Here is a 27,871-nt window from a genome sequence, read left to right on the forward strand (position 1 = left end):
GGTTTTATGATGTAATGTTAGATCAGGACTTTTCTACCTCTTGTATCATACATCACTAAATGTTCTGATAATGCTGTGTTGGGTGGGTGGAAATGGCACAGGAACACAGCCTTCTTAGAAATGTTTAATTTGTTCTTGAGAATTGACTGAAGAATCTTTTGAAAGTCAGCCCTCGCTGATGTTTCTTTCATGTGTGGCATCCTAAAGGAAGTCTTGCCCTCCCTGTGTACAATTTTGATAGCCCCTTTTCTATTTTTTTTCTCGTTTTTTGCAGAGAGCAGTAGATAAGCTTAAATACATTGAGGATTTAATATCAACCCCTTACAAAGCAAATCTAGGTCAAAGAATATTGTTCCAGGTCTCAAACAATTTTATCTCTTAGATTGGTTTATAGGAAAGCAAGAACTGCTATTCTACAAAGTTCTACCATCTATTATAACACTTTAAAGCCATAAGTTGTATTGGTTTTGATTATCTTAAGTAAAATTTGATAACGTATAAACTACAGGTTTATATGAGTTAACCAGGTTGAGTACAGACAAAATACATCAGAGTATTCTGCATCAGGTTTCTCTGAAATCTGAGTTTATCTGTTAGTGTCTATAAGTTTATCTCTAATGGGAATGCCATTGGATGACCGTGGCAAGAAAAACTCCCTGAGATAGAATGAGAAGAAAACAATGAGAGGAACCAGACTCAAAAACGGATCCCATCCTCATCTGGGTGGCACAGAATATCCATTGATTATAGTTTCATCATTGCTAAGGTGTTCTGTTCAGTGATGAGCACTTGCAACACTGTGCATGCAAATTCATCCTAAGCCATTGTAGTAGACTGTTTATATTAATAACAGTGCACATTCATCCTCTGAGTTCTTGAGTTGCTCAGTAACTTCAGGGATTTTTAAGCTGTTCATGTGAAACATCCTTAGCTGCTCTGAGTGGTCTCCAAATGAGGAGAACTCCATCCAGAGGTAGGGTGTCTGGATGAATCAGGTGGATTCGAAAAGAAGAAATGGACATGAACACTGTAGCTCAATAGAGAGAGATACATAGAAAGAGAGAGAAAGTAGTGGGGTGAAAATGAGAAAGAAAAACATGGATAATCAAGTATTAATATTGTTACATAAATGTTTAAGGACACTATACAGGGTGATCAGAGTGTAAGTAGGGACTCAGGTAGCTATTGCAGTATAACTAAAAGGGAGAGCCAGAAGTTAACGCAGACATGAAGGATCACTGGAATAAAAGATGACATTCTCTGCTGGCCCCAGAATCAGAATCAATGACTTATATTTTCACATTTTTGTCCATAAATATGTATTAAATTATTTCCAAAAGTCTATCCTCATCATTTCTGTATATTTTACATTGTAGTTTCTATCTAATCAGATTTAAGGCATCACATCATGTAGTGCTGTATGGCCTGCAACAATGAACAGTGTGGGCTCTTGTTAACTTCAAATCCATGCTGCTTGTAGCTTTTGCTTTAATTAATCAGTTGCTTGCTAGAAGGGAAAGAATCACGTCTGCATTTTCACATGCTTTGATTGTATGGTCAGAGAGCACACTAATCAGAACACACATCTGTAGCAAACTGCATAAGTTTTTGTCACAGATATACTTACAAGGACATTTACAAGATGGGATTTTCAAGAAAAGCTGGACATTGTAAGAAAAGTTCAGCAAATACAGTTCAAATGGTTGTTAGCCTTTTCATGAACTATTTATACTTTTATAATTTTCTTTCCTGTAGAATTTCCCCAGGAAAACCACAATGCATGGAAATGTTCAAAAATGCACAAAGATCCTTTGTGGTCATGTTAATACTGATGCTTCTGCTAGAGGTGATGTATGCAGGCAGTGCAGCTGTGGCTTGTTGAATTGTGCCAATTGGGTTTCTTGCTTTGGTAATGCACTTCATACTCGCTGCATGAGATACCTGTCTGTGGTGCAGAGTTCTGTTATACTGCGTTTCTGTGTAATATTGATGGTTTCTACAGCCATGGCGTCATAATGATGGAACAGTATTAAGACGTGGTTGGTTCATTACACCTGAGGGCAAGGTAAATACACATTTATAGAATAATTTTCAACAATTTTTGACAATTTTTGAAAACAGTATAAGAAAAATGACAGTATTGGTTTTTGCCTAACAATTACATAGTCTGTAAATTTGTAATAGCACTGAATCTGTTGTTTGTATTATAGTGTAATGTTACATCAGCAGCTTTTTACATCCTGTATCATACTTTACTGGATGACCTAATAAAGATGAGTTTCCTGGCCGGGCATGGTACAGGAACACAGCCTTCTCAGGAGTATTTTTGTTCCGCCTGTGCTTCTGAATCGGTTCTCCGGATTTAAATGAGCAAATCAAGTCAATTCAATGCAATTCAGTTTTATTTATACAGTTCTTTTGACAGAAGACAGTGGACAGGTTATATATGGGTCACCGAGTCATGGGTCATTTGATACCTGGCTATATATATATACATAACAACCTGCAGACTGCAGAAAGTCAATAAAATAGAAATATATATATATATATATATATATATATATATATATATATATATATATATATATATATATATATATATATATATACATAACAACCTGCAGACTGCAGAAAGTCAATAAAATAGAAATAAGATCACAATTATGTTTTTTGTGCAGCCAGGTATCAAATGACCCATGACTCGGTGACCCCCTGATTTTTACACTATTAATCTTATGAGCAGTAAACTTATAAATTCATATATAACCTGTCCACTGTCTTCTGTCAAAAGAACTGTATAAATAAAACTGAATTGCATTGAATTGACTTGATTTGCTCATTTAAATCCGGAGAACCGATTCAGAGGCACAGGCGGAACAAAAATACTCCTGAGAAGGCTGTGTTCCTGTACCATGCCCGGCCAGGAAACTCATCTTTATTAGGTATATATATATATATATATATATATATATATATATATATATATATATATATATATATATATATATATAATATAAAAATCACAGTAATTGTTTCTGGTGGGTTGAGTTACTTTTTCATGTGTGTGCAATAACTGCATTAATAATTCGATCATATAATATGTGATAATAGTGATGTGTGCACGTGACATCCAGCCAAACCTCCTTGCATTGGTCCAAGACTTCTAGGTCGAATTATATTCTTTTGGATTTCCATCTGTTTGGTTTTATTTTATGGAGAAGCAGGAAGTGCTGCTGTAATACGTTTATAATACAATTTTCCTGGTTCGAAGAACAACAAACTTGGAACAAGTCTCTAGTGAACCGGTGTAATGTGAAGACGCTCTAGGCAGGTGCTGCCCCCTACCGACGGAGAGTTAGAAGCACAATCGCTGCGCACCGAGCGCGTCATTTACGTGATTGCGTCACTGCGGTGGGCGTGGGCAGCCGCGGAGCTGTGATCGGGACCAACACGGAAGTAGCGGAGGGCGAATGTCAACAAAAAGAAAAGACGGAAAAAAAGGTATTGTAACCGTGTTGTGTCGCTGGACGGTGTTCATAAACATAATGAGCTCTGTATAAAGTATAGGAACTGATTATAACGCTGAAGTGTGTGCGTTTTTATTTAAATAATAGCCGGCTAACGAAAGGCAGAGTAAAGCGAGTGGGCAGCTGGCGTTTAGCATTAGCTCCTCTGGCGAACAAAGTGAAGGGAGTGTGATGGACAGCTGTGTGTCCGTGTTTGTTAGGTTAAAAACGTGACGCGGACTGTCTGTTCGTCGGACTGTAATTGTATCTGACGGATTAATAAGTAAAAAATATATTTGTTAACGTACTTCTGGTTTGTGTCGCTGTTAGTGTTTGCGTCGGAACGAAAAAATACGCCAGCGTTACGTCACCGGCTGAAAAAGGAAGCAACACGGGAAATGGTTCGGGGTTTTGTGTTTTTGTATAAGCGTTGATTTTCAGCTTCTGTTCTTTATAGAGTAAAGGTGACAGATCTGATATCAGGGGAGAAAGCAGAACTTTCGGTTCCACCTGAGTGATTCTTTATGTTTATATCCTTTTTTTCCACAGATTTAATCACCTCACACTTCAGACTGTTTGACTCTGATGTCCTGTGCTATGGGGAAGTTAATGGAACCATGAAGGATTTCTGCCATGGAGAGTGATTTATTTTTACATGTAAGATAGAAACATTTTAGATCTCTGTAGGAGGAAATGAGGATCAACATGGATGCCCCCTACAGCCTGTGGATTTTTAGCTTATTATTTGTAACAGGTGAGGATTCACAGTTACATATCACACTATTACTTTAACTCGTTAGGACAAAAAAAAAAAATACAAAAAAAAACACACACACCATGCTGACTCAGGAAGGGTGTTTAAGAGTATACCTCCATCTCCACAATAATTTTTTAAATATAAGTATTTGTGATGAGTTTGGTGATCCTTGTACTGTTACAGTGGAAAATATTTAACGAACATGATCAATAACAGTCAGGATTTTGCTGTTAGTTCACACACTCACCATTATCCAGTAAGGTTCGGTGTCATTAAATAAAAATCCAGTGTAGTAGTAATAAAGACAGAAAATATTACAGAATGCAGTTCACTGATAGGAAGTAATTGTTCCAACAGACTGAGACTCGGCTTCACTAGTTAACTATTTACAAAAAGACATGCATAATGGTGTTGACAGGGATATTATGATGATATTTGAAGCTTTGGGAGATGGTCTTGTTTAAAGGGAGTATATTACTGAGGATCCAAGTGAGCCAGACAAACTATAGGATTAAACTCTCCTGCATTGCTCTCTTTAGGTTGAGATGAGGCAAGAGCTAAATCCCCTGACCCCAATATCGGCAGGAAAGAATGAACTGAAGTGAAAATAGGCCAATATGTCAGTAAAAGAAGTTACTATATACACAAGCTGCTGCATTGCACACTTAAGATTTACACATACTTTCTTACTTAATGGTGAAAACCCCTCAACATGTGATCAAATATGACCATTAATATATTATATAAATGTTAATCTAAAGGAAGCTTTCAACCTTCTCCATGTATAAAGTTACCCATTTTCATTTGCTGTTTATTGTACACATATGAAAAAGCACATTTTATTGACAATAATCTCAAGAACTATGTTTTAATGCTTAATTTAACATTTAAATCCATTTTCTTTCCTACTAGTCCACTGCAATCTGGAGCTGGCCTCCAGTTCAGGTGAGTGAAAAGATGTTATTGCTAAAAGTTGTACTCTTTAGACAAAATGTACAAGGCTCGATTGGGTTAAGAACGTTCTTGATGGATGACCTGTATTGTTTTATTCTCCCGTGCGTGTTTATGATAGGACCATATCTGTTATCTATAATCTGGTTATTTGCAGTAGGGAAGTTTCAACCCTAAATGATCATGACACAGACTTCCTATTTGATGAAAAAATAAAAATGAAATTAGTGAATGTGATCCTGTGCAATTTGCAGTTGTGTGGACTGATTAATATCAGAGACAGAAAGTCTGCTTTGTTGTTGTTAAATTCAGTAGATAGATGTGGAATAAATGCTTATCTACTCAAACTATTTAAATTATGTTTTCTTTTAGCACAATGTGCCAAATCAACAAAAATACTACACGCAAGACAAGGAGAAATTCGTGGTTCCGCCCGCCATGGCCCTCCCGGCCCTGCTAACTGCAGCTGGGTAATCACATCCCCTGTGGGAGAGCGTGTGATTATCAGGTACAGTGAGATATGGACATTTCGTATTTAAATGAAAACTGATAGAACTTGGTTTACAAAACAGTGAAGTAAATTGCGATTATCAAACTGTGACGTTTGATAACAAACAAAAACAATAGCTGGTGATAATGTTCAGTTTATGAACTAGTCAGTTAATGTCAGTTAACACCTGATTCTTTTATCCATCTCAGGATTATATTCAAAAAGAGATTTTATTTCAACCAGTAACCAATTTTCAAAGCAAGATGTATTAAAAAAATTCTGCAATTTGATTGCAATCTTTCAACCTCAGTTCCTGCTGAATCCTGTCTGATCTTGATCTTGAAATGCTGAGAATAAACCCCTAGATAGGATTCCAGTTTATCGCAGAGCACCATGTTCTATGCAGTAGCCAATTCATCTACTAACCTGTTGTGAATTTTTTTTTCTTTTTTTCTTAAATATGTCTGACGCTGTAATCCTAATTGTTCTCTCTCTATCTTTCTCTTTTTTCCCCCTTGAAGTTTCTCTGAGTTTTTCTTTAGATGTGACTCGAGCTGGCTAAGCCTGACAACTGTTACAGGTCGGCCCGTGTCGCTTTGTGGATACCAGCTGCCTAAGCCAATGGAGTTCTACGAGGGAAATATTACAGTGACTCAGCACTTTGTCTCACAATTCCACTCAGTTTCAGGGTTCCTCCTGTCCTACATTAAAGGTAGCACAGATACCATCATATATTATAGTATTATTCTTTCCAACATGCAGGTGATATCAACATGTTATATTTCTCTGTTCAGACACTGGTCCTTGTTACCCTGGTGAGTTTGAGTGTTACAGTGAGCGCTGTCTTCCCATGTCCTGGCGCTGCAATGGTCAGGTTGAGTGCCTTGGGGACGCTGACGAGCTCGGCTCAGACGAGGAGGAATGTGACCCTGGTGAACATCAACCTCAGTTGGACAATGAGCCGTCACCAATCCCGACTGAAATTTCAGCAAGCTCAGCTGTTAACCCTAACATGGAGATGGGACCGCTGTCGCCTGTTGAACCTGTTCTTTCCTCTTCAGTCCCTGGTGGACCCTGTGGGGGGTATCTCCAGGCCTTTTATGGTTCTTTTGTGCCCCCTTTGCTGATGGGGGAAGCAATGGAGTGTGTGTGGACAGTAGACCCACAGGACTCCCGGACTCTTAAGTTGGAGCTTCAGCAGTTGGCACTTGGCCATAGAGATGTCCTTATCATCACTGACCAGCCTGCTGGGGGTGGCAATGTTATTAAAAATGTGAGTATATAAATCCATAAGTATATGTGAATGAAATATTGAGTGTGTGTGTATATATATATATATATATATATATATATATATATATATATATATATATATATATATATTACACACACTTATGACCAGGTGACACATTACCTTTGGAAACATAATGTGTGTGTATATACATCTGCCTACTTGGTCTTCCTCTTTTCCTCCTTCCTGGTGGCTTTATCCTCAACATTCTTCCACCGATATAACTCATGTCCCTCCTCTGCACATGTCCAAACCATCTTAATCTCACCTCCCTCACTTTGTCTCCAAAACGTCCTACATGCGCTGTCCCTCTAATAAACTCGTTTCTAATCCTGTCCATCCTCGTCACTCCCAACGAAACCTTAACATCTTCAGCTCTGCTACCTCCAGCTCCATCTCCTGTCTTTTACTCAGTGCCACTGTCTCTAATCCATACAACATTGCAGGTCTCACCACAATCCTATAAACTTTCCCTTTTACTCTTGCAGATACCCTTCTATCACAAATTACTCCTGCTATCACTCTTCTCCACCCACTCCACCCTGCCTGCACTCTTTTCTTCACTTCTCTAATACACTCTCCATTACTTTGCACTGTTGACCCCAGGTACCTGAACTCCTCCACCTTCTCCAGCTCTTCTCCCTTCAACCACACCACTCCACTGCTCTCCCTGCCCTAACTCCTAAAATTTTGTAAAGCTGCTATGAGACAATGTCTGTTGTGAAAAGCGCTATAGAAATAGACTTGACTTGACTTGTCTCTCATTCACACACTCTGTCTTACTCCTACTGACTTTCATTCCCCTTCTCTCCAGCACATACCTCAACCTCTCCAGGCTCGTCTCAAATTGCTCCCTACTTTAGCCATAAATAATAGTTGTTTTGTATAAAGCACAATATTCAGACAATGCTTATTAGAGTGTTCTTTATACAAATTATTGTGACGTTTAAGAATTTATTTGGCAACCCAGAATTACATTTACAGAAATAGATTTAATTAAATACATAAATAAGAAGTGTCTGCTGGTTGTAGTGGGTTTAAAGCTGCTCTAGTATCCATACTGACATGCACATTATGAGCTGAATGAATTTGCTACGCATTGTGGCAGTGCAGTCCAGTCCCTCACTTGCCCTGGTTTTAAGGTGCTCAATTTGTTGTTGGGTGTCCAAAAAGTGTAGAATCATCAGCTGAGAATAAATGCGTAGCATGTAAGCGTGAGCATGCAGATCGTCTCTTGTAAAGAATAGATTAAGTACATGCAGTTCTTCCTCCAGTTATGGATTTTTGTTGTATGATAGGGGAGATCGTTAACTTTTTTACATAACACTTTAAAAAAATTTTTATTACAGGTCACATCTTCATCCAATTACAAAACAGTAGAAGTGGAGTCCCCTACTGGTCTACTGTCACTAACCTATCGTGCACAGGAGGCCTCAGAGGGGCGGGGTTTCAATGCCACATACCGCATTGCTGATTACTGTCTGCCCTGGGAAGGTCTTTGTAAGGGCTCAGAGGGGGGCTGCTACACACCAAAGCAGCACTGTGATGGTCACTGGGACTGTGCAGAGACGGGACTGGACGAGGATGGCTGTGGCGGATGCCCGGCTGGCTACTTTCCCTGTGGGACACTGCAGAAGATGGGCCACCTTGTCGGCCGGCCTTCCTGCTATTCCTTTAAAGACAGGTGCAACTACCAGCTGAACTGCGCTGATGGGAGTGACGAGAGAGAGTGCAAAGTGTGTCAGCCTGGTACATTTCATTGCGACAGTGAGAGGTAGGTGTGTGTGTGTGTGTGTGTGTGTGTGTGAGTGAGAGATAGAGAGAGAACAATTGCTTTAGTCAGGTTCTTGATCTATTTATGGCTCGAGATTACACACATATCAATGCAAAAGTAAAAGCAGATTTACATTCACGCTAGTACACATTTTTGCACACAGTATTTGGCACACAGAAATGTTTTCTCATGCAACATATCTTCATGCTAATATTAAAAGTTCAAGGTCTAAGAAATATTTGCATTATTAAATTTTGTATTAGCCTTTTGTAAGCAGTTAATACAAAATGTATACACTCATCCCATTGTTCAGTTCAGTACACAAAACCTACATTTGTTTGGCCACTTTATACAACGTTGACTGGAAGGGAAATACCAATTGCATGCAAACCATCATTTCTTAATGCAGCACAATGATCTGTATAGATTTCTAAGCAAAGTTAGTGAATGTATTATGAGCAGCTTTTTTGGATTCAGGTGGATTTCATTGTGATTTAGCAGAGGTGCTTTTGATTTCAAGTATTTCATGTGATTGTGGTTTGTGTTTATGTTGATTAGGGTACATGAGCATGTTAGTTAATTAGTTATTGTTGCAGATTTGTAGGTTACTGGATGGTTTGCACACAACATCCTGTTATTACTTAATTAGAGGTGTGTTCTGAGACTAATATTCCAGCCTTGTGTTGCTACAGGTGTGTGTTCGAGAGCTGGCGCTGTGACGGACAGGTCGATTGTAAGGATGGCACTGATGAACAAAACTGCACTATGACTCTGCCTCGAAAAGTGATCACTGCGGCCACCGTGGGCAGCCTAGTGTGTGGTCTGCTGCTGGTCATTGCAATGGGGTGCACCTGCAAACTGTACTCACTTCGCACTCGAGAATACAGGTGAAGCCCTCATTCACAGAGTGTCCTATTTTGTTTATTTATTGAATTTTGAATTCTAAAACTTTGTAGGCAATAATTTAAATTTAAGTCATTAAGACAAACTGCTTAGGTAAAATGACTCATTTGTAACATGTACGATTTTCTGCTTTAGTTTGTTTGCCCCAATCAGCCGCCAGGAGGCGGAGTTTATCCAGCAACAAGCGCCACCTTCCTATGGCCAGCTGATTGCTCAGGGAATTATTCCTCCTGTAGAGGATTTTCCTACTGAAAACCCCAATGAGGTAAGAATGAAGACAGCAAGCAAAGAAGAGAGAGAGAGATCGAGAGAGAGAAATCATAAATCATGTTGCATAAAATGTTTTAGACAGTTTAATAAGAATCCATTATTCAATAATCCATAATCCAATATATTTATCTATGCTTCTTTATATTATTGTCCAATGACTTTATCAAAGGTTTCTTAGCCACTGAATATTACACAGTAGATTAGTTTCCTGGTGCTTAAGAACATATTTTTATGATGTACCTCACACATGCCACTTTTAATTTCTTTACAATAAATGTCTACTGCTACAGCTGTGTTATGAAGTTATGAGAGGGTTACTCCAATCTTCTGAACTGCATTTCTTGTTCATTCCTAATTGACTTAAATTATAGTATGTACTCAGTTGCTTCTGGTTGGTGTTTATTTTTTTGTGTTTGCTTATCTAATAAATTGTGTATCTTATCCCTCTCCCGCAGCCCACCTCCCTTTCTCTGAGAGGACTGCTTCAGCTTATCAGGCAGGACAACATCTCCTCCCCTCGGCGAAGACGCCGGCCACGGTTTGTCCGCCGAGCAATCCGCCGCTTGCGTAGGTGGGGTCTAATTTCCAGACCAACCTCTAGGTCTACCCAGACCACGAGCTCCAACTCTCAACAAACAGAAGCAGCTTCAACAGACCAGGAGTCCAGACAGTCCGGGCCTCCAGGCTCAGCGGTGGCCAGAGAAACCACTGATCAGCCTTTGCCACAAAAATTGAGGCTGTCCCAACAAACAGAGCAAGAACAACAAGCAGATGCACCTCCTTCTCTTTCTTCACCCACTCCACTTTCTCCTCCAGTACCTTCTGTTTCACTTCCCACAACTCCACCTTCCCTTCAGCCAGCAGATGCCCCAGAAGCACGTCAGACCCCACCAGTCGCTGTTGCCCCCAGCAGCCCCTCCCTTGCCTCTCTCTTCCATTCTCTGGGGCTAAGTATCTCTCGTTTCAGACATTCGCCTTCCCCTACGGCACTTACTCTCTCATCTTCCCCATCTTTCTCCACCTCTTCCTCAGAAGACGAAGTGCTACTGATCCCACTTTCTGATGACACGACCTCTGAGGATGATGTGCCCATGCTGACCTGAAATGAACCACACTCTCTTTCACTTTTTTTTGTCTTTCACAATTTTCACCCCTGAATTTTCACCTCTAAATTATGGTCTCAGCATGTGAGCGGCATCGTGTCTGCAGTCTGTGCTGGCAAGGTGCCTTATTTCACACGAATAGGTTCATTCTCCTGATTTAAATGTTTTAAGTATTGGACAAATGCTTAAAAAAGGTTTAGTCTCTGTGCTTTGCTCGATGTGCACTTACTCAGAGATTGTGTGTGGTGGAACAAAAATGTTGCACAGAAAACTTTCCTTGGCGTTAATGAGTGTGTTCACATGCATAAACTAATGTCATGTTATTGCAGCATTGTTTTGGTTTCTTGTTCATCTATTTTTTTAATCATATAGATTAAATAAGTTATTTTTTTTAAATTTTAACCCATAAGGCTGTTATTTAGAGTATACTTTTAATTAATGAAATAAGGCCTGTTAACTAAACATGGAGTATTATGTGAAATTTGCAACAATATGAACTTCCAGCTAATAACACATCGACTCGTAATTAATGACTTTTGCAGGCCCGGTGCTCATTTTCAGATTACACACATCATAAACGCAGATGTTCTCCTTCTCAATGATCAGATTACTTTAAACATGTAAACAGACTCATTAAAATGGTATCCTGTGTCTTACCCTGGCAAAATATACAGCACTGTGCTACAAATATCCAGGCTATTGTTTTATTTCTTTTTCCACAGTTAGTCAGCCCCTGTATGTATGTATATATGTGCGTGTATGTGTGTGTCATACTGCTATACACATGGCTGTGTGTATCCTTTAGAAGTGCCTTTGATAGAGCTTCCTATAGATCACTAGACACAATGTGACTGTAAGTACTTGGACATGAAGGCCAAACACACACATGCAAAACTTTACGCCTCAGCTTGATTTTCAATTTACTTAGTCATGCGCACTTGTTGCATGGCAAGGGTGTGTGTGTGTGTGTGTGTGTGTGTGTGTGTGTGTGTGTGTGTGTGTGTGTGTGTGTGTGTGTGTGTGTGTGTGTGTAATCACTCAGTTGAGACAATCCTCCTTGTGCCTGAGGCAGTTGTTCGCACCACCAAACCTGAATTACTTCACATGTTGCTTTAACGACAGTTTTAAACATTTCCTCTTCTAATTTGAGCTTTTGCTGAGTAAAAAGTGAAAGAAACATGAGTGCCATAACTATAATCATCTTTTGCACTTGCTTTTATGAATCTTTTTTTTTTTCTTCCCTTTTTTCTTTGCCATGTGGATATTTTTATTACTGAATGTATTGAAGCGGCTAGCTGTGTATCGTTTTTCGCCAGTGGTGATTGCAATAGAAACTTGTGGTTCGGAATGAAAAACAAAACAAAAAAAAAACAATTTTCTTAGGATGTGTGTCACTGTATATACTGAAAGATTTAGAAAAACCACCATGAATAAATCATTTGCACTTTTATGAGTGTGTTGTCATCATTATGTGCTCCGTGCTTTTATACTTTCTTTTAACATAATTAAAGGCGTTTCAGTTTCGAAAGCACTGAAATTTCAATACTACTGAAACTAGTGAAAAGCTGTTAGTGTTATTAACACATCAAAGCCTGTATTGTCCTGTGCTCTCTGTCTGATATTTGTTTCTCACACCTTGGTGGAGAACAGTAGTCCTCCTGACGAAGTCATACTACATTAAACAGAGGATACAGGAGTAAAAACATGGAGTTTGGGGTTAATCAAGAACATCTGATTGAGGTCAGCTTTATAGTTTTTTTTTTTGTAAATTGCTTATCAAAGTGTTTTTTTTTTTTTTAAATAATAAAGTACCATCATGTTATGTTCAATATTTTAGAATATTAGGCAGTATTTGTGTCAGGAAACCAGTGCTGAAAGGAAAACAGTGCTAAGCTCCAGTCTTACAGTTTGGGGCAAAGGTAAGTCATAGTATGGCAGTGATTCCAAATCGACTTATGTAATACAGTCTTAAACTGCTGTTGTAGCTTTAATAAATACTATTATTAAGCTTTACCTTAAGTTTGTTGTCATTTCAAAAATGATGAAAATGTGCATGTATTTGCAGTTTATTTAAGTCATGTTGATTCGAATATAAACACATTTCAATCAAATCTTTTTTTTTTTACAGTTTAATTTTTTGGACTTGCAAGGCTTCCAGATGATAACCTTTTCAAGCTCCATTTGTTTTCTGCTGTTGGTGCCATGTGTATGGGGAAAGTGCATCTTTGATAAGGTGCAAAGTTCAGTTCAGGTGCTGTTTCCTCCAGACTATCAGCCAAGTTCTTCTGATTTGGCCTTCAGTGAAGTCAATGAACATAAAAATTGGCTGACGCATGTTCAGACGCAGAACCATCAGAATGCCATTTTGCAATATTCTCCATCCCAAAGATCTAAAAGAATGGCCAGGGAAAAGTTTAAAGTCGGTGAAAAACCACAGCCGATTCGGATTAAGACGTGGACTCCTAGAGAAAGCCCTGTCCTCTCACAGCAGGAAGCAAAGAGACTGGATGCAGCTATTAGTGATGCAATCAGCACCATGTCCAACTTACTTGCAGGTATTGTTTCTGTGAAATAACTCAAATGTAGCCAATCCAATCTCTTGTTTTTTTTATATTGAACTGGAAATATAACAGTAATGTAGCTTACAAGTAATAGAAGCATATGTGCCCAACTTTAGTTTCAAATCATCATATATTCATGTTTGTTCTTACACTGTCAGAAGACAGCTTAATGTCAGTATTATAAATGTGTATGTTCGCTATATTGACTATATTGAGTGGCGTTGACTAGCAGTGCTGAAGATGTTGAGGTTTTCGTTGGGAGTGATGAGGATGGACAGGATTAGAAATTAGTTTATTAGAAGGACAGCACATGTAAGACTTTTTGGGGACAAAGTGAGGGAAGCCCGATTGAGATATGCTTCCCTCGTGCAGAGGAGGGATATGGGGTATATCGGCTGGAGAATGCTGAGAATGGAGCTACCAGGAAGGATGAAAATAGGAAGACCAAGAAGGAGGTTCATGGATGTGGTGAGGGAAGACATGCAGTTAGTAGGTGTGAAAGAGGAAGCTGTAGAGGACGGGGGTATGGAGACAGATGATCCGCTCTGGCGACCTCTACTGGGAGAAGCCGGAAGAAGAAGAAGAAGAAGAAGAAGAAGAAGTAGTACACTCTATTAAAATAAATCTAAATTATTTTAGTATTAAAATGGCTTATTTATAGGTCTGCTATATATTTCTCTGTGTCCTTACAAGTTAGAGAGTATTACAAATCAATTTTTGTGGAGAGTTTGTATTACATTGTTCATACTTTAATGTAAAACCAGCTAATGATGCATGAAGAAAACGATAAATATTATTTATCATACATCCTTTCATTACCGCTTATTATTATTAAAATTATTAAAAGCGCTATACAAATAAATATTTATTGAAATGAATGGAATAAACAGTGTCTTGTTTGACTATTGCTTATTTCCAAGTATGTTGTACTTGTTGAAAATAAGAAGGAATGTTGTGTTTAGAATTTAAACAATGCATTTGCAATTACATGCCTTTCAATAAATAAATACATTGATGTTATTGATTTGTCTTTAGTACGGAGAGTCAGTAGGAAGCTGTTGCTGAACAGAGATATCAATAAGTACTGCCGCTTCATCTGGAGGAACAGCAGCTGTGCCAACTATAACAAGTCAGTTTCTTTTCCTTTTCTGTCTCTCGATGAATATCACTTCTTTGGTTTTGTTTTAGGAGAAAATGTTTACTCCAAAGGACCTCCATTGTTAATTATCTTTCTCTGTTTTAGCATTTCAATATACAATTTAAAAATACAAATACAATTTAAATATGTTTGATCTATTCTCTGAGTTACATATTTTTTTTTATAGTTATACCACAGCACAACATTTCATCTTATATTCCATATTTAAAGCACATCCTCATTTTTCTTTAATGATAATCACCCATTGTATTGTATCCCACTTCTCAGGTGTGGCAGAGCCAACGATAACTTCCGGACTGAGAGCTGTCTGGGTGTGACTGTATGTTATAAGATTAAGATAAGATAGGATATACCTTTATTCATCCCACAGTGGGGAAATTTCTCTGGTACAGCAGGAAAGAAAAAAATAAATGCAAATATATAAAAGAGTAGACTATAGTATACAGTATATACACAACACAATGTATAAATACAAAAAAGAAAAAAAGAGGCACCTATTGCAGGTAATATTGCACACAGGTAATATTGCACAGTTTTTAAAATTTCTGTTATTGCACGTGTTGTTAAAGATACTTTGTTATTGTTATTATTGCACAGTTAAACATTAATAGCAGTGTGTATTATGATGACTGGTTCACTGGGAGCAGCTTTGATTGTAAAGTCTAATAGTAGCAGCAGCATATGTTTTATATGTGCATGTACATCTATATAGAGACACACACACACACACACACACACACACACACACACACACACACACACACACACACACACACTAATATTTTGTTCATACAAGCTATGTGCTCAGGCCTTACTCTGTGCTGACTGACAGATCCCAGATGATCACCTGAGTGGCTGTGCTGTTTACCCTCATCCTGACCAGCCAGATGTGAGGGTGATTAAACCAGATGGGGCAGGACTTCCTGACACAGATGTCCTACTTTACATAAAAGCTCAAAGCACTGATAAATGCAGAGCTGATGTAAGTAGTGATGGCTTTTATTCTGGTCAGAGATCAGGTTAATATTTCTTTATTTAATGATTGATGTGTATTTTTCATTTTAAGGTTATAAAACATATATCTATAACTACTATAGATATACACATGCATCATGTATATTAATTTGTTGATGCCTTGAAACCCTGTAGTGTATACCAAACACTTATTAAGGCAGGCCTCCTAATGATTATGACATTATAGTTTGGTGAAGATATTTTTCTTCATATTGCCCCAATACAGGGAGTGCAGAATTATTAGGCAAGTTGTATTTTTGAGGATTAATTTTATTTGAGGATTTAATTTGAACAACAACCATGTTCTCAATGAACACAAAAAACTCATTAATATCAAAGCTGAATATTTTTGGAAGTAGTTTTTAGTTTTAGCTATTTTAGGGGGATATCTGTGTGTGCAGGTGACTATTACTGTGCATAATTATTAGGCAACTTAACAAAAAACAAATTTATACCCATTTCAATTATTTATTTTTACCAGTGAAACCAATATAACATCTCAACATTCACAAATATACATTTCTGACATTCAAAACCAAACAAAACAAATCAGTGACCAATATAGCCACCTTTCTTTGCAAGGACACTCAAAAGCCTGCCATCCATGGATTCTGTCAGTGTTTTGATCTGTTCACCATCAACATTGCGTGCAGCAGCAACCACAGCCTCCCAGACACTGTTCAGAGAGGTGTACTGTTTTCCTCCTTGTAAATCGCACATTTGATGATGGACCACAGGTTCTCAATGGGGTTCAGATCAGGTGAACAAGGAGGCCATATCATTAGATTTTCTTCTTTTATACCCTTTCTTGCCAGCCACGCTGTGGAGTACTTGGACGTGTGTGATGGAGCATTGTCCTGCATGAAAATCATGTTTTTCTTGAAGGATGCAGACTTCTTCCTGTACCACTGCTTGAAGAAGGTGTCTTCCAGAAACTGGCAGTAGGACTGGGAGTTCAGCTTGACTCCATCCTCAACCCGAAAAGGCCCCACAAGCTCATCTTTGATGATACCAGCCCAAACCAGTACTCCACCTCCACCTTGCTGGCGCCTGAGTCGGACTGGAGCTCTCTGCCCTTTACCAATCCAGCCACGGGCCCATCCATCTGGCCCATCAAGACTCACTCATTTCATCAGTCCATAAAACCTTAGAAAAATCAGTCTTGAGATATTTCTTGGCCCAGTCTTGACGCTTTCAGCTTGTGTGTCTTGTTCAGTGGTGGTCGACTTTCTGCCTTTCTTACCTTGGCCATGTCTCTGAGTATTGCACACCTTGTGCTTTTGGGCACCCAGTGATGTTGCAGCTCTGAAATATGGCCAAACTGGTGGCAAGTGGCATCTTGGCAGCTGCACGCTTGACTTTTCTCAGTTCACGGGCAGTTATTTTGCGCCTTGGTTTTTCCACACGCTTCTTGCGACCCTGTCGACTATTTTGAATGAAACGCTTGATTGTTCGATGATCACGCTTCAGAAGCTTGGCTATTTTAAGACTGCTGCATCCCTCTGCAATATATCTCACTATTTTTGACTTTTCTGAGCCTGTCAAGTCCTTCTTTTGACCCATTTTGCCAAAGGAAAGGAAGTTGCCTAATAATTATGCACACCTGATATAGGGTGTTGATGTCATTAGACCACACCCCTTCTCATTACAGAGATGCACATCACCTAATATGCTTAATTGGTAGTAGGCTTTCCAGCCTATACAGCTTGGAGTAAGACAACATGCATAACGAGGATGATGTGGTCAAAATACTCATTTGCCTAATAATTCTGCACTCCCTGTAATCTGTATTGTTCGCTGTAAAGAAATTATAAACTAAGGTCATTATCATTCCAATTAGAATTATGTAATTATTTCATGTATGTGGTATTTTACACTTCCTGTAAAGCCCTGGCATGATTTGACCAGAAAGAGAACCCCAATGATAGCAAAAAGTGAGGGCTAAGAATTATTGATAAATTATTTTAAAAAGTAGAGTTTTCACAAGAAAATTAGTTACATCCATACATTACATTCTGATAGCATTAACATGTTATTTGTTTTAGTCTAGCGTGCTGGCTTATTCAGCTCATTGTCAGAGCGACTCAGGTGGGCGACCAGTGGCTGGAGTTATGGTCATCTGCAGGGAGCCACTGAGCATCGAGGGATTCAGTCATGATCACCTGGTGCAGGTATCTGCTATAGATGTGAGCTTGTGCTTGACTGAAATGAGATCAGCTGATAAACAAAATGAGCAATATATGTTTAATGTTTTACTCTGCATTGTTTAACAGACTATGATCCATGAGTTGCTGCATGTGCTGGGGTTCAGTAAAGAACTTTTTAGCAAGTGGACAGGCCGGTCTCTCTTCTCCCAGAGTAGGTTTTTGACAATATTGATTTAGCAAATATATTTTAAGGGCTCATTGTTACTACTGTGTACAGTACAGTGAATGCTATGCATGTAATACTGTGTTGGCATTGTGTAGTGGCCGTGGATATCTCTCATGGTCACATGATTTATATGGATGAGTCTGGACAGATGAGGCTCTACACTCCTAATGTGATTAAGGCTCTACACACACACCTGAACACCACTCACATGGACCTGGGAGCTCCACTGGAAAATCAGGTATACATACCCACAAAAAATAAAATCTAAAACAAAGAATCAGGCAAAGTTTTTATGAATTTGTTTTTTCTGTTTATCTCTCTTTCTTGCAATCTCAGGATGCTGATTCTCGTGGTTTCTCCTCACACTGGGAGGCTCGTTTTCTGCAGGGTTCCATTATGGCAGCCATGTTGGCAGAACCGTCTCTGGTCCGGATTGACATGATCACTCTGTCTGCCCTCCAGGACACCGGCTGGTACTCAGTCAACCTCAGCCAAGCACAGAACTTGCTTTGGGGAGAGAGTAAGTCAGGGTCAGTACTATGAGGATAGGGAAGAACCCACAGATAATGCCATCTGTAAGCAACTGGACAGTTTTGTCTCTTGCTTTGCCACTTTGATGATATTAATGGTATTTGGGAAGTGTGCAGGAACCACGACAGTCACTATTTAGTTTAAGAAATTAGGAAATTGGATCAATGGAAATTTCATATAAATATATATATTTTCTTGGTTTTTAGATGAAGGTGTCTCCTTTGGGTCTGTTTCTACCTGTATGAAGTCCTCATCCTTCTTCTGCACTGGCAGGTACTTTAAAATTTTTTAATGCTAATTTACTGTATCTGTTTATGTATACATTTCTGATGGGATTCTACTATAACTGGGCTGAACTGAAATTATTCAGTTACAAATACATTTTGACAGAATTTAATGCATGGATATTAAATGGCTTGTATTTTCAGTGGATTCGGTTGCCATTATCTTCACCTCCACAAGGGGGTGTGCCAGAGTGACCAGTATCTGGATGGCTGTCGAATTTACAAACCGTTAGCCAATGGTGTAAGTTTACTAAACCGCTCTGTCTTATAACTTTAAAACTCTGATTGTGTTTTACCACTGACTCCTGCTCTGCTTCTTCTCATCAATGCTTCCCTTCTGTTCCTCTGCAACAGAGTGAATGTTGGAAAGAAGAGAATGAGACAGGGAATGGACCAGAGGTCTGGAGTGGGGAAATGTTTCGCTCAGACAGCCGTTGTTTTCTCTCAAACATTATAAGAGAGGTACAAAGGCATAAGGCCCTTTGTGTAAATTAGTTCATGCATGACTAAGAATATGGTTATTTTGATTTATTTTATTTATCTTTTCCAAATTAAATTGTCTTTAACAATGAAAATTTATGTTTTACATTATTTAATTCATTTTATAGGATCATTTTTCCTTCAATGCCTCTGTATCAGGCCGCTGTTACAGGCACAGGTGCACTGGAACAAACATGTACCAGATCCAGGTAATGGGGTCTGATTGGCTGGACTGCCCTCCGGGAAGGAGCATCCAGGTATATTAAATTAAGTCTTATAAAATTACAGACACTCTTTTTGGATTTCTGAGTGAAAATGTTCTGAAACTGTAAATACTAAATTTAGTACCCCCATGGCAGGTATCATACACAGAAAACCTTGCTGACATTTTCAGACAAGTTACATAAAATGTGTATTTTTTTATTATTTTAATGTCTTTAGGTGTTCGGATATCGGGGTGAAATTTTCTGCCCTGACAAACGATTATGTCGTTATCGTATGGTAGCTTCACCACACAAGCCCCTCCCCTCAGGTCCCACTGGACCTCCATCCAGGTCAGTATTTTGCATCTCACAAAAAAAAAAAAAAAACTATCTTCAAAAGTCCTAAATTTATTGTCTTTACACAAAGCCACATACATGTATATGCATATTCATTTCTCATTCTCAGGGATCAGCTTCTGACACAAAAACCCATAACTGACATGAAGATTGACACTGCTCTTCCCTCCTCAGAGATGTGTGTAATGACAGTGGTGGGTGTCAGTATCGGGCTCTTTTTTTTCGGGTCTCTCATGATAATCCACAGGAAGTGCTGCCCATCCAGGCTCCAAGTGCATGTTCTCATACAGCCTTATGCACTACAGGTGTAGCACATTTTTCAAACATTTACATAACATAAAGAAGACATCAGCAAGACAGTAAAACATTGACGAAGTTTGTGCAGAAGCTTCCTAACTGTTACATATTCATATACATATATTTCTTTTTTCTACCACAACAGAAATAAGGAAAAAAACTAGTACAAAATTATTACAAGCTTTAGAAAATATAGTCTATTTGAATCAACACATAAATAGTAATGCATCTCATAATCTCTTTTTCCTTCCCAGTCCTACTTCCTCTAAGTAAATCATTTCTCAACTTATAAAAAAATGTTTTACAGACATACATAAAATATATAAAAAGGCGTTTTTGCTGTGAACACAAACAGAACAATGTAGAAGTGTGGAACTGCATTCTACAGCATTTTAGTAACATAAACAAAATATGTAGGGAATAAAACAAGACTGATTATGCTATTATATAAACTGAACACACTGTGTGATGTGGCATGATTAATGTAATATTAGATATAATGCTGTAATATAACTTACTGTAACAGACTCCTGTTCTCCTGACCTATTTAGTATAAGTAAATGTGTAACATATTAGTTATCGCCTTATAGCGAACCGGACCACACTGTGACCTTTAAATATGACTTTTCAGTGTTTGCAGTAGCAATGATTGATAGCATTGGCAGTCTGCTATGTACTCATGCATGCGTAGAATTAAAAAGGCAAAAGGTTACGTGTCCTTTTTTTTTAACTAACAGGACACCGTCAGAATTTGTGAGACCACTGGAATGAAGGAATTAACATTAAATGCAGTATTCAAGTCTCTCCAGTTTATCAGTGTGCGATTGACTATATAGTGCATTGTTCAATTCAGTTGGATAGTATTGAGTTTTTATGTTTGGTACTTTTTGACCTGTAAGAATTATAAATTGAGAGTATTCAGTTGCTGTAACAGCGTATGCAAAATTTTCACTACTGTTATGAGTGAAGTTTTTTTTCTTCTCAGTTTTTCACATTTGTAAAATAAACTTTCAGAAGGCCGTAAAAAAATAAAATGTAAAGTTATATTATCCTGCTTTGACTCTCAGGCAAAGCAACATGGTTACTATGTGCTCCAAAATAAGTAAATAAGCTGAATTGCTTATAGGCACTTATCTCTGTGAAGTGGTTATAAAGCTTCTGAGACAATATCCATTGTTAAAAGCACTATACAAATAAAAATGAATGAAGCCACTTTCTGCAAAAACACAATACTGCTGTATGCAGAAAATTTTGTTTTCAACATTTGTTCTTGACGTTCATGTAAAAAAAAAAAAGTTTTTTTCTCTGCTGTAGGAGTTTAAATCACTGCATGTGTTATTTACATTGTATGGAACAGCAGTCAATCATTAATTATGCCACATGCTTCTGATCAGGCAGATACATGTAGTTTTGTAGTTTTTAGTTATGATAAATTGTAGTTAGAGATAAGATACTTAATTTTATATGGCCTGATTGTTATTTAGTTTAAAATATGAAATCAATCGAACATTGGCTTTAAAACCATCGCTGTACTGTTACCCTGGAGAAAAACTGTTTTAGTGTAATCAGGTATTTATAGCCATCATAGATGATCAACGGTGGTGTGTTTACATCTTCATATGCAAAACCTGGACTGAAGAATGGATAGAGTTTTTCAGTAAAAGACTGACCAGTTAAAGAGTAGATATGAGACCTGGCCTCAGCATCATAAAATGAGACCAGACCCTCTTCATAATCCACAAACACCCCCACTCTCTCCAGCGTTTCTTTCACAGTGACCCTGATGCAGGAACCAGCACAAGCCCTGTAATCATTGCCAGGCCTTCGAATCAAAGACCAAGTCCCATCATTATAATCGGGATAAACCTCATTATACCTATTAATAGTCTCTCTGGCCACGCCTAAATCCCACTCAGTTTTCCCCCTGACCTGTACCTCATAATAAAATCTACCTGAGGAAAAACTCTCCTTTGCTAAGACATAAGGATCATTAATAAATCTTTTTGGGTTGTATGGGGCATTCATTATTTCGTACTCATCACTCCTCACTTGTTTCCCGTCTTCCGACAAAATAAGAAAATTACTTGCTGTATCAGGATCCAGTGTCACATCCACTATAAATGAAAGACACTGATTACAAATTTGCACATGGAATAAAATTTTTCACAGGGTGTTTGAAGTAATTTAGTAATGTACATACAACCCTGTTAATGGAATTCAAAACTAATGACACCATACCTGCATAAATCTGTATCCATATTGCTTTTGACATTGGTATGAACACGGCCACTGGCAGGAACAATAGCAGCAGCAGTTGAGTCCAATTCACGTTGAAGTAATTAAAGGCTGCAATAATCACAAAAGTGGCAAAGATCTGTATATTTTCATGAAACTGATACTTTTAATTAAAAATAATGACCACAGTACCTTCTGCCTTCTGTCGACTTCTCTGCTCTATAAACACACAAAAGGTAATCTTTAATTTTCATTAATAAAACAGTCTTGCTATACAGTACATATAAAAGCTATAAGTGCTATATATGAATAATTTAATGCCCTCTTATTAAAATGAGCACATTCAAATAGTATTTATGATGTACAGCAACCCTAAAATTGGTAATGTGATAAACCATTGATTCTTTTATATTATATTTACCAATATGTTTTGTACTTCTATATTAAAATGTATATATAAATAAGATTTAGATGGTCAGAGAAATCTTTCCAGTTTACTAATCACTATTTACAACCATGGTGAGTAGAAAAGCATCTCAGCATGACAAAACATTCAATCTTGAGGTGGATATGCAGAACATCACATTTTCTTTCACTCCTGCAAGCCACATAGGCACAGAATCATCCATATAGGACATTTGACACTTTTATTTACTCTTCAACTTTCTAGTTTTTTTAGTTGCTATAGACTTCTATTAAGTTTCTGGTCATTCTACTTTCACCTCTCTCTCTCTCTCTCTCTCATCAACAAGCTATTTCAGTCTGCAGACCCTCTGCTCACAGGATGTTTTTCTGCACCATGTTTTGTAATCTCTACAAATAGATAACGGAACAAAAAGTAAATTATAATATGTAATTTCAATATCTCACATTAATCGATGTACTAATTAGGCCACTTACTTTACTATACTTGCAAATCTTGTAACAGTATATGTCCTGCACTTGCTGCTATTGCACTCTGATTAGACCCAAACTGTATTTCGTTGCCTTGTACTTGTACATGTGTAATGACAATAAAGTTCAATCCAATCTAATCTAATCTAATCTAATCTAATCTAATCTATACTTAACTTTGCTAATGAACTTATGTATTTGGATTTTGGTCATTGTTTTTCTGGAGCTGTTTGACACACATTAATTATAATAATAGCTTTTAAAAAAAAAAAAAAAATGAGGAATATGTTGCATACTGAATAATCAGCACATTCAGAAATTGTGCATTTATATTTGTGGATCTATATCTATATCTGAATTTCTTTAAAGTTGCATTGTAAGAATGTCTACTGTTAAAAGCATCATTTGTAGACATAAAACTTGAATTTAATAAAATAAATTGTGTAAAACGTGTGTGATCATACAATTACACACAATACGAGTGCAATGTTTGGTATATTCCCAGAGCCCCGAAGATCCTACACTGTTCATGTTAACTTACTTAATATTTGCATTTGTTTTGCATTTCATTGTTGAGTTGTTTGTAAAGATGAGACAGAGATGTTCTTAGAGTCTTCCCACTACGGTCCGGGTTAATGCTGACCTCAGTCCAGTTCCTGGTATGTGGAGGGCTCCACATGGAGGAGTAAATCTACAGTAAAGCAGTAGAGCAGATAAATCCATCAGCGTTATTGCTGTAATTGCCATTTAATAAAACAAAAAATACTGACCTGAATTTTTTGGAGATAGTTTTTAGCATTTGAGAGTTGCTCCAAATGTAAATCTTTCCTTTTCAGCACAGTGATTTCCTGCTCCAGCTCTTGAATGAGTTCTTCAGCCTGCCTCTCTACTACTTCTTGCTTTTCCTCCATCAGCTCCAGCAGCTCAGCCTGACTTCTCTCAATGGAGTGAATCAGAGCAGTGAAGACTTCAACACCTTCTGAGATCTCTTCCTCTGTGCTTTTCTACTGGAAGAGAAAGTTGCATAGCTATTATCTCTGAAAGTGACTCTCAGTAAAATGACTACGTTCTAAAAACAAAAAAAGTTTGTAAGACCCACTTTGCTGAGCTCCAGTGAATGTTTAATCTCTTCAGTCTTTTCTAGCCTTTCCTGGATCAAATGCTGCACTTCTGCCTGTGTTTTCTTCAAGCAAGCCTTAAAGAAAAATTATTGCATAGACATTTGAGTGCTTAGACAGAATGAATACAGAGAAATTAACTGTACCATCAAGGGAAAAAGAAAGTAACCCTCTTTCAGTTTTATGTTAAATAATCTTGGTGCATTTCTTCTATAAACTTCTATAAACAAACAAATTGCCTTTAGTGACAAAATGTAGTAATTAATACAATATTTAGTCATTTTGACTTTTTTTTTTTTGGTTAAAAAAGTAAACCAACATCAGGTGTGGAAATTATTTTTTTTTTACCACCTTTTAGGTTTTGGAAAATTAACTACATATTAAATTATAATTTTTATATATTTTTTTATTACCTGAGATTATTTGTTTGAAGACATTAGTGCAGAATTATTATAACTAAAATCTCAGAAATGAAGGAGGAAATATGTAACCCCTGTCTATAGGTTACAAATATCTTACAGCAAAGTACAAAGCATTTAAATATCACCTTCAATTCTTCATTCGCCTCCTCTATAGGAACAGTGTTGTGATTCTTGTGGTCTCCTTCAGTGCAGAACTGACACACACATATCTGATCATCTCTACAGAACAGCTCCAGGGGTCTCTCATGTTTCTTGCATATGTAGTCCTCCAGGTTCTCCACAGGGTTTATTAGTTTGTGTTTCTTCAGGTTTTGAATATTCTTGTGAGGCTCTAGGTGAATCATGCAGTAGCATGCTCCACAATTCAGACATGACTTCATGGCGATCTCTTTGACCCCAGTGCAAGCATCACACAACACCTTAGTGTCTGCGCATGCATTTCTCTCTGTAGTGTTAGAAGTATGTGCTTGAACTGACTGCTTAAACTGAGCAGCCGTTTCAGATATCAAAGTGTTAATAGACAGATCAGGTCTCATCTCGAAACTCTTGTTACACATCGGGCACTGGCAGTGGTCACTGCTATCCCAATAACCTGCAAGGCAGTTTTTGCAGAAGTTGTGTCCACATGGAGTGGTGACTGGATCAGTGAACACGTCCAGACAGATCGAACACAGCAGCTGCTCTTCAGACAGGAGACTAGAGGAAGCCATGCCTGGAACGATAGAAAGCGAGAAAGAATAATTGTTTGGTACGTGTGGTTCATTTTCAGGAAGGATTGTTATAATTAATTAAGTTGTCTGAATGCACAAGTTTTGTTTTCCTTTGCCTCCACCTTAATTCTTTTCAAAAGTAGTTTTATTTTTCTAACAGAGATGTAGATATGAATAATCATACTTGCTGAAGTAAAAGTATGAAGTCAATATGATTACTGAAATATATACAATTACTGTAACTACACTTCTCTAGGTGAACATTATGCCGATTTGTCCATGCAAAGTGTCTTCCCACATTAAAGATTAATTCGGTATATGCAACACAGCTGACTTGAAATGGCAAAATAAGAGGATGATATTTAATATACAGCATTGAACGAAGCCGACAAAAGCAACTCTACTTTAATTACATTTACTAACCTCTGTGTTTTCTGCCTGCCTTCCCAGAATGCACCGCAAACACCACGTCGTAAAGCCTTTAAACCAATAGACCGAGAGCGTTGTCCTCATCAGGTTCACTTTCATTTCTCTAAAAAAAGGCACAACTGCGCCCCCTATTGACGTCACTAATAAAGAAACGACTATATTGTATTTACACTGAATGTAAATTAGCATTAAATTATATGAAGGTATGTGAACACTAATCAACTTGAGGATCACTGAAATAAAGAATATGTGGATGAGATCAAAACATGTAGTGAAGCTGGACAACAAATGTTTGCAGCATAAAGTTTATATGTAATTTCACATTCGGTCAAGTCAAGAGTCATGGCCATGAAAATAAATAATTCTTTTTATTAAACAGTAATTATTATAATTGATAGTTTAGTATACCTTCAGTTTCATGAAAATGGAGGCCCTTCAAAGGGTGGTGCGCAAAGCAAAGCACATCTCAGGGTCTGTTCTTCCTTTTCTGCAAGATTTTCCGCATCAGTCGATGCCAATACAGGGCTGTTAAGATCAAGGATCTTAATGATCTCAGTTACTACCTGTTCAGTCCCCTACTATCAGAAAAGCGCTTCCACTGTCTGATGGACAAATCTGAGTGGAACTTAATTCAGAAAACTATCATACATATTAATGTGAGCGTGCCCATTTAAACTAACCCATAGCATCTTATGCTCAGTTCTCCCTTATAATCATACTCATGCTTATTCTGCTTTTAAATATGAAGAAAGAAATACAGTGAGAAAAGAGAGAAAGATAAACTTTCCATGCTGAATGTTTCCTGCAGAGTTAAAATGGGAGGGCACTGCTCTTTCAATTTGAATTTTTAATTCTTAAAGCATTTTTAAGACAAACATTGAAACTAAGTATTTGTATAAAGGCTGTGCATTTGTGAATTTGTGAATGTCAGGTGACTACTTCATGATGTCTCATGAGCAAAAGCAGTATTGTGGTATAAATCTTCTCAACATATAAGTTATTTTTCAGGTGTGACAAAATACCTCACACCACATATATGCTGCTTATAACGTCCCATCTCAATATACAAATCCTTCCATTCCTGAAAGTACAATCTAGCTTCCACCCAATTACACTGTTATTAATCCATTCTCAGCATTATCCTATTGGTTTATACAATTAGAATGCTATTTAAAGCCAAGAATTTCTATCAAGGGTTTACATGTCTAACAGATTTGAAAACTTTGAGATAGACATTGGAATCTTATGCATGCAGTGTTTACAGAAAATACAGTATGTAATCACTGTGTAACCACTGAAAACCTTAAACAAATATATAAAAGTATATATAACGAATAAATAAATTATAATTAATAAAAGTCTTAATTGCTTCTGATGATACTGACCTCAGTTTGCATAAAAGTGAAATATGGATAAAAAGCTCTGTCTTTGTTAATCGTTCAATATGTAAACATGTGTTTAAATTGCTTTAGAGACATTAAGTAAAAGACAGGAGGTGGAGCTGGAGGTAGCAGAGCTGAAGATGTTAAAGGTTTTCGTTGGAAAAGATGAGGATGGACAGGATTAGAAATGAGTTTATTAGAGAGACAGTGCATGTAGGATGTTTTGGAGAAAAGGTGAGGGAGGCGAGATTGAGATGGTTTGGAAATGTGCAGAGGAGGGACATGGGGTATATCAGTAGGAGAATGCTGAGGATGGAGCCACCTGGAAGAAGGAAAAGAAGAAGACCAGGGAGGAGGTTTATGGATGTGGTGAGGAA

The 27,871-nt window shown here is 37.7% G+C and overlaps 3 protein-coding genes across 3 annotated transcripts; 2 read left to right on the forward strand and 1 right to left on the reverse strand.

Moving 5' to 3' along the window:
• Positions 1 to 3,371: 3,371 nt before the first annotated feature.
• lrp10 (low density lipoprotein receptor-related protein 10) lies at positions 3,372 to 12,495 on the forward strand. The gene is made up of 10 exons (XM_046851497.1): positions 3,372 to 3,501; positions 4,056 to 4,260; positions 5,176 to 5,208; positions 5,587 to 5,722; positions 6,226 to 6,416; positions 6,499 to 6,977; positions 8,345 to 8,769; positions 9,462 to 9,656; positions 9,808 to 9,937; positions 10,398 to 12,495. Exons 2-10 carry the CDS (start codon positions 4,200 to 4,202, stop codon positions 11,043 to 11,045), a joined length of 2,298 nt encoding a protein of 765 aa, XP_046707453.1. The 5' UTR covers positions 3,372 to 3,501; positions 4,056 to 4,199; the 3' UTR covers positions 11,046 to 12,495.
• Positions 12,496 to 15,215: 2,720 nt separating this feature from the next.
• LOC124387526 (leishmanolysin-like peptidase 2) lies at positions 15,216 to 20,318 on the forward strand. The gene is made up of 12 exons (XM_046851935.1): positions 15,216 to 15,268; positions 15,598 to 15,747; positions 17,825 to 17,950; positions 18,053 to 18,137; positions 18,248 to 18,390; positions 18,489 to 18,672; positions 18,890 to 18,956; positions 19,112 to 19,208; positions 19,322 to 19,429; positions 19,576 to 19,704; positions 19,889 to 20,001; positions 20,117 to 20,318. The coding sequence occupies exons 1-12, from the start codon at positions 15,227 to 15,229 to the stop codon at positions 20,316 to 20,318; spliced, it is 1,446 nt and encodes a 481-aa protein (XP_046707891.1). The 5' UTR covers positions 15,216 to 15,226.
• LOC124387292 (E3 ubiquitin-protein ligase TRIM39-like) lies at positions 20,039 to 26,796 on the reverse strand. Its single transcript, XM_046851537.1, is given in 9 exon segments — positions 20,039 to 22,418; positions 22,543 to 22,650; positions 22,732 to 22,758; positions 23,975 to 23,978; positions 23,981 to 24,124; positions 24,204 to 24,437; positions 24,533 to 24,628; positions 25,099 to 25,685; positions 26,107 to 26,796. Coding segments are annotated over 8 exon segments (1,797 nt in total). The 5' UTR covers positions 25,684 to 25,685; positions 26,107 to 26,796; the 3' UTR covers positions 20,039 to 21,819.
• Positions 26,797 to 27,871: the final 1,075 nt, after the last annotated feature.

The sequence above is a fragment of the Silurus meridionalis genome, chromosome 6, assembly GCF_014805685.1.
Source record: "Silurus meridionalis isolate SWU-2019-XX chromosome 6, ASM1480568v1, whole genome shotgun sequence".
Classification (NCBI taxonomy): domain Eukaryota; kingdom Metazoa; phylum Chordata; class Actinopteri; order Siluriformes; family Siluridae; genus Silurus; species Silurus meridionalis.

Excerpts from the sequence above, each read along its gene's own strand:
- lrp10 (XM_046851497.1), top strand. The coding sequence starts at position 4,200 with ATGAGGATCAACATGGATGCCCCCTACAGCCTGTGGATTTTTAGCTTA. Across the intron at positions 5,209-5,586 it reads GGAGCTGGCCTCCAGTTCAG|CACAATGTGCCAAATCAACA; the intron begins GTGAGTGAAAAG and ends GTTTTCTTTTAG. Across the intron at positions 5,723-6,225 it reads GGAGAGCGTGTGATTATCAG|TTTCTCTGAGTTTTTCTTTA; the intron begins GTACAGTGAGAT and ends TCCCCCTTGAAG.
- LOC124387526 (XM_046851935.1), top strand. The coding sequence starts at position 15,227 with ATGTATAAATACAAAAAAGAAAAAAAGAGGCACCTATTGCAG. Across the intron at positions 15,748-17,824 it reads CTGATAAATGCAGAGCTGAT|TCTAGCGTGCTGGCTTATTC; the intron begins GTAAGTAGTGAT and ends TATTTGTTTTAG. Across the intron at positions 19,705-19,888 it reads CTCCGGGAAGGAGCATCCAG|GTGTTCGGATATCGGGGTGA; the intron begins GTATATTAAATT and ends TAATGTCTTTAG.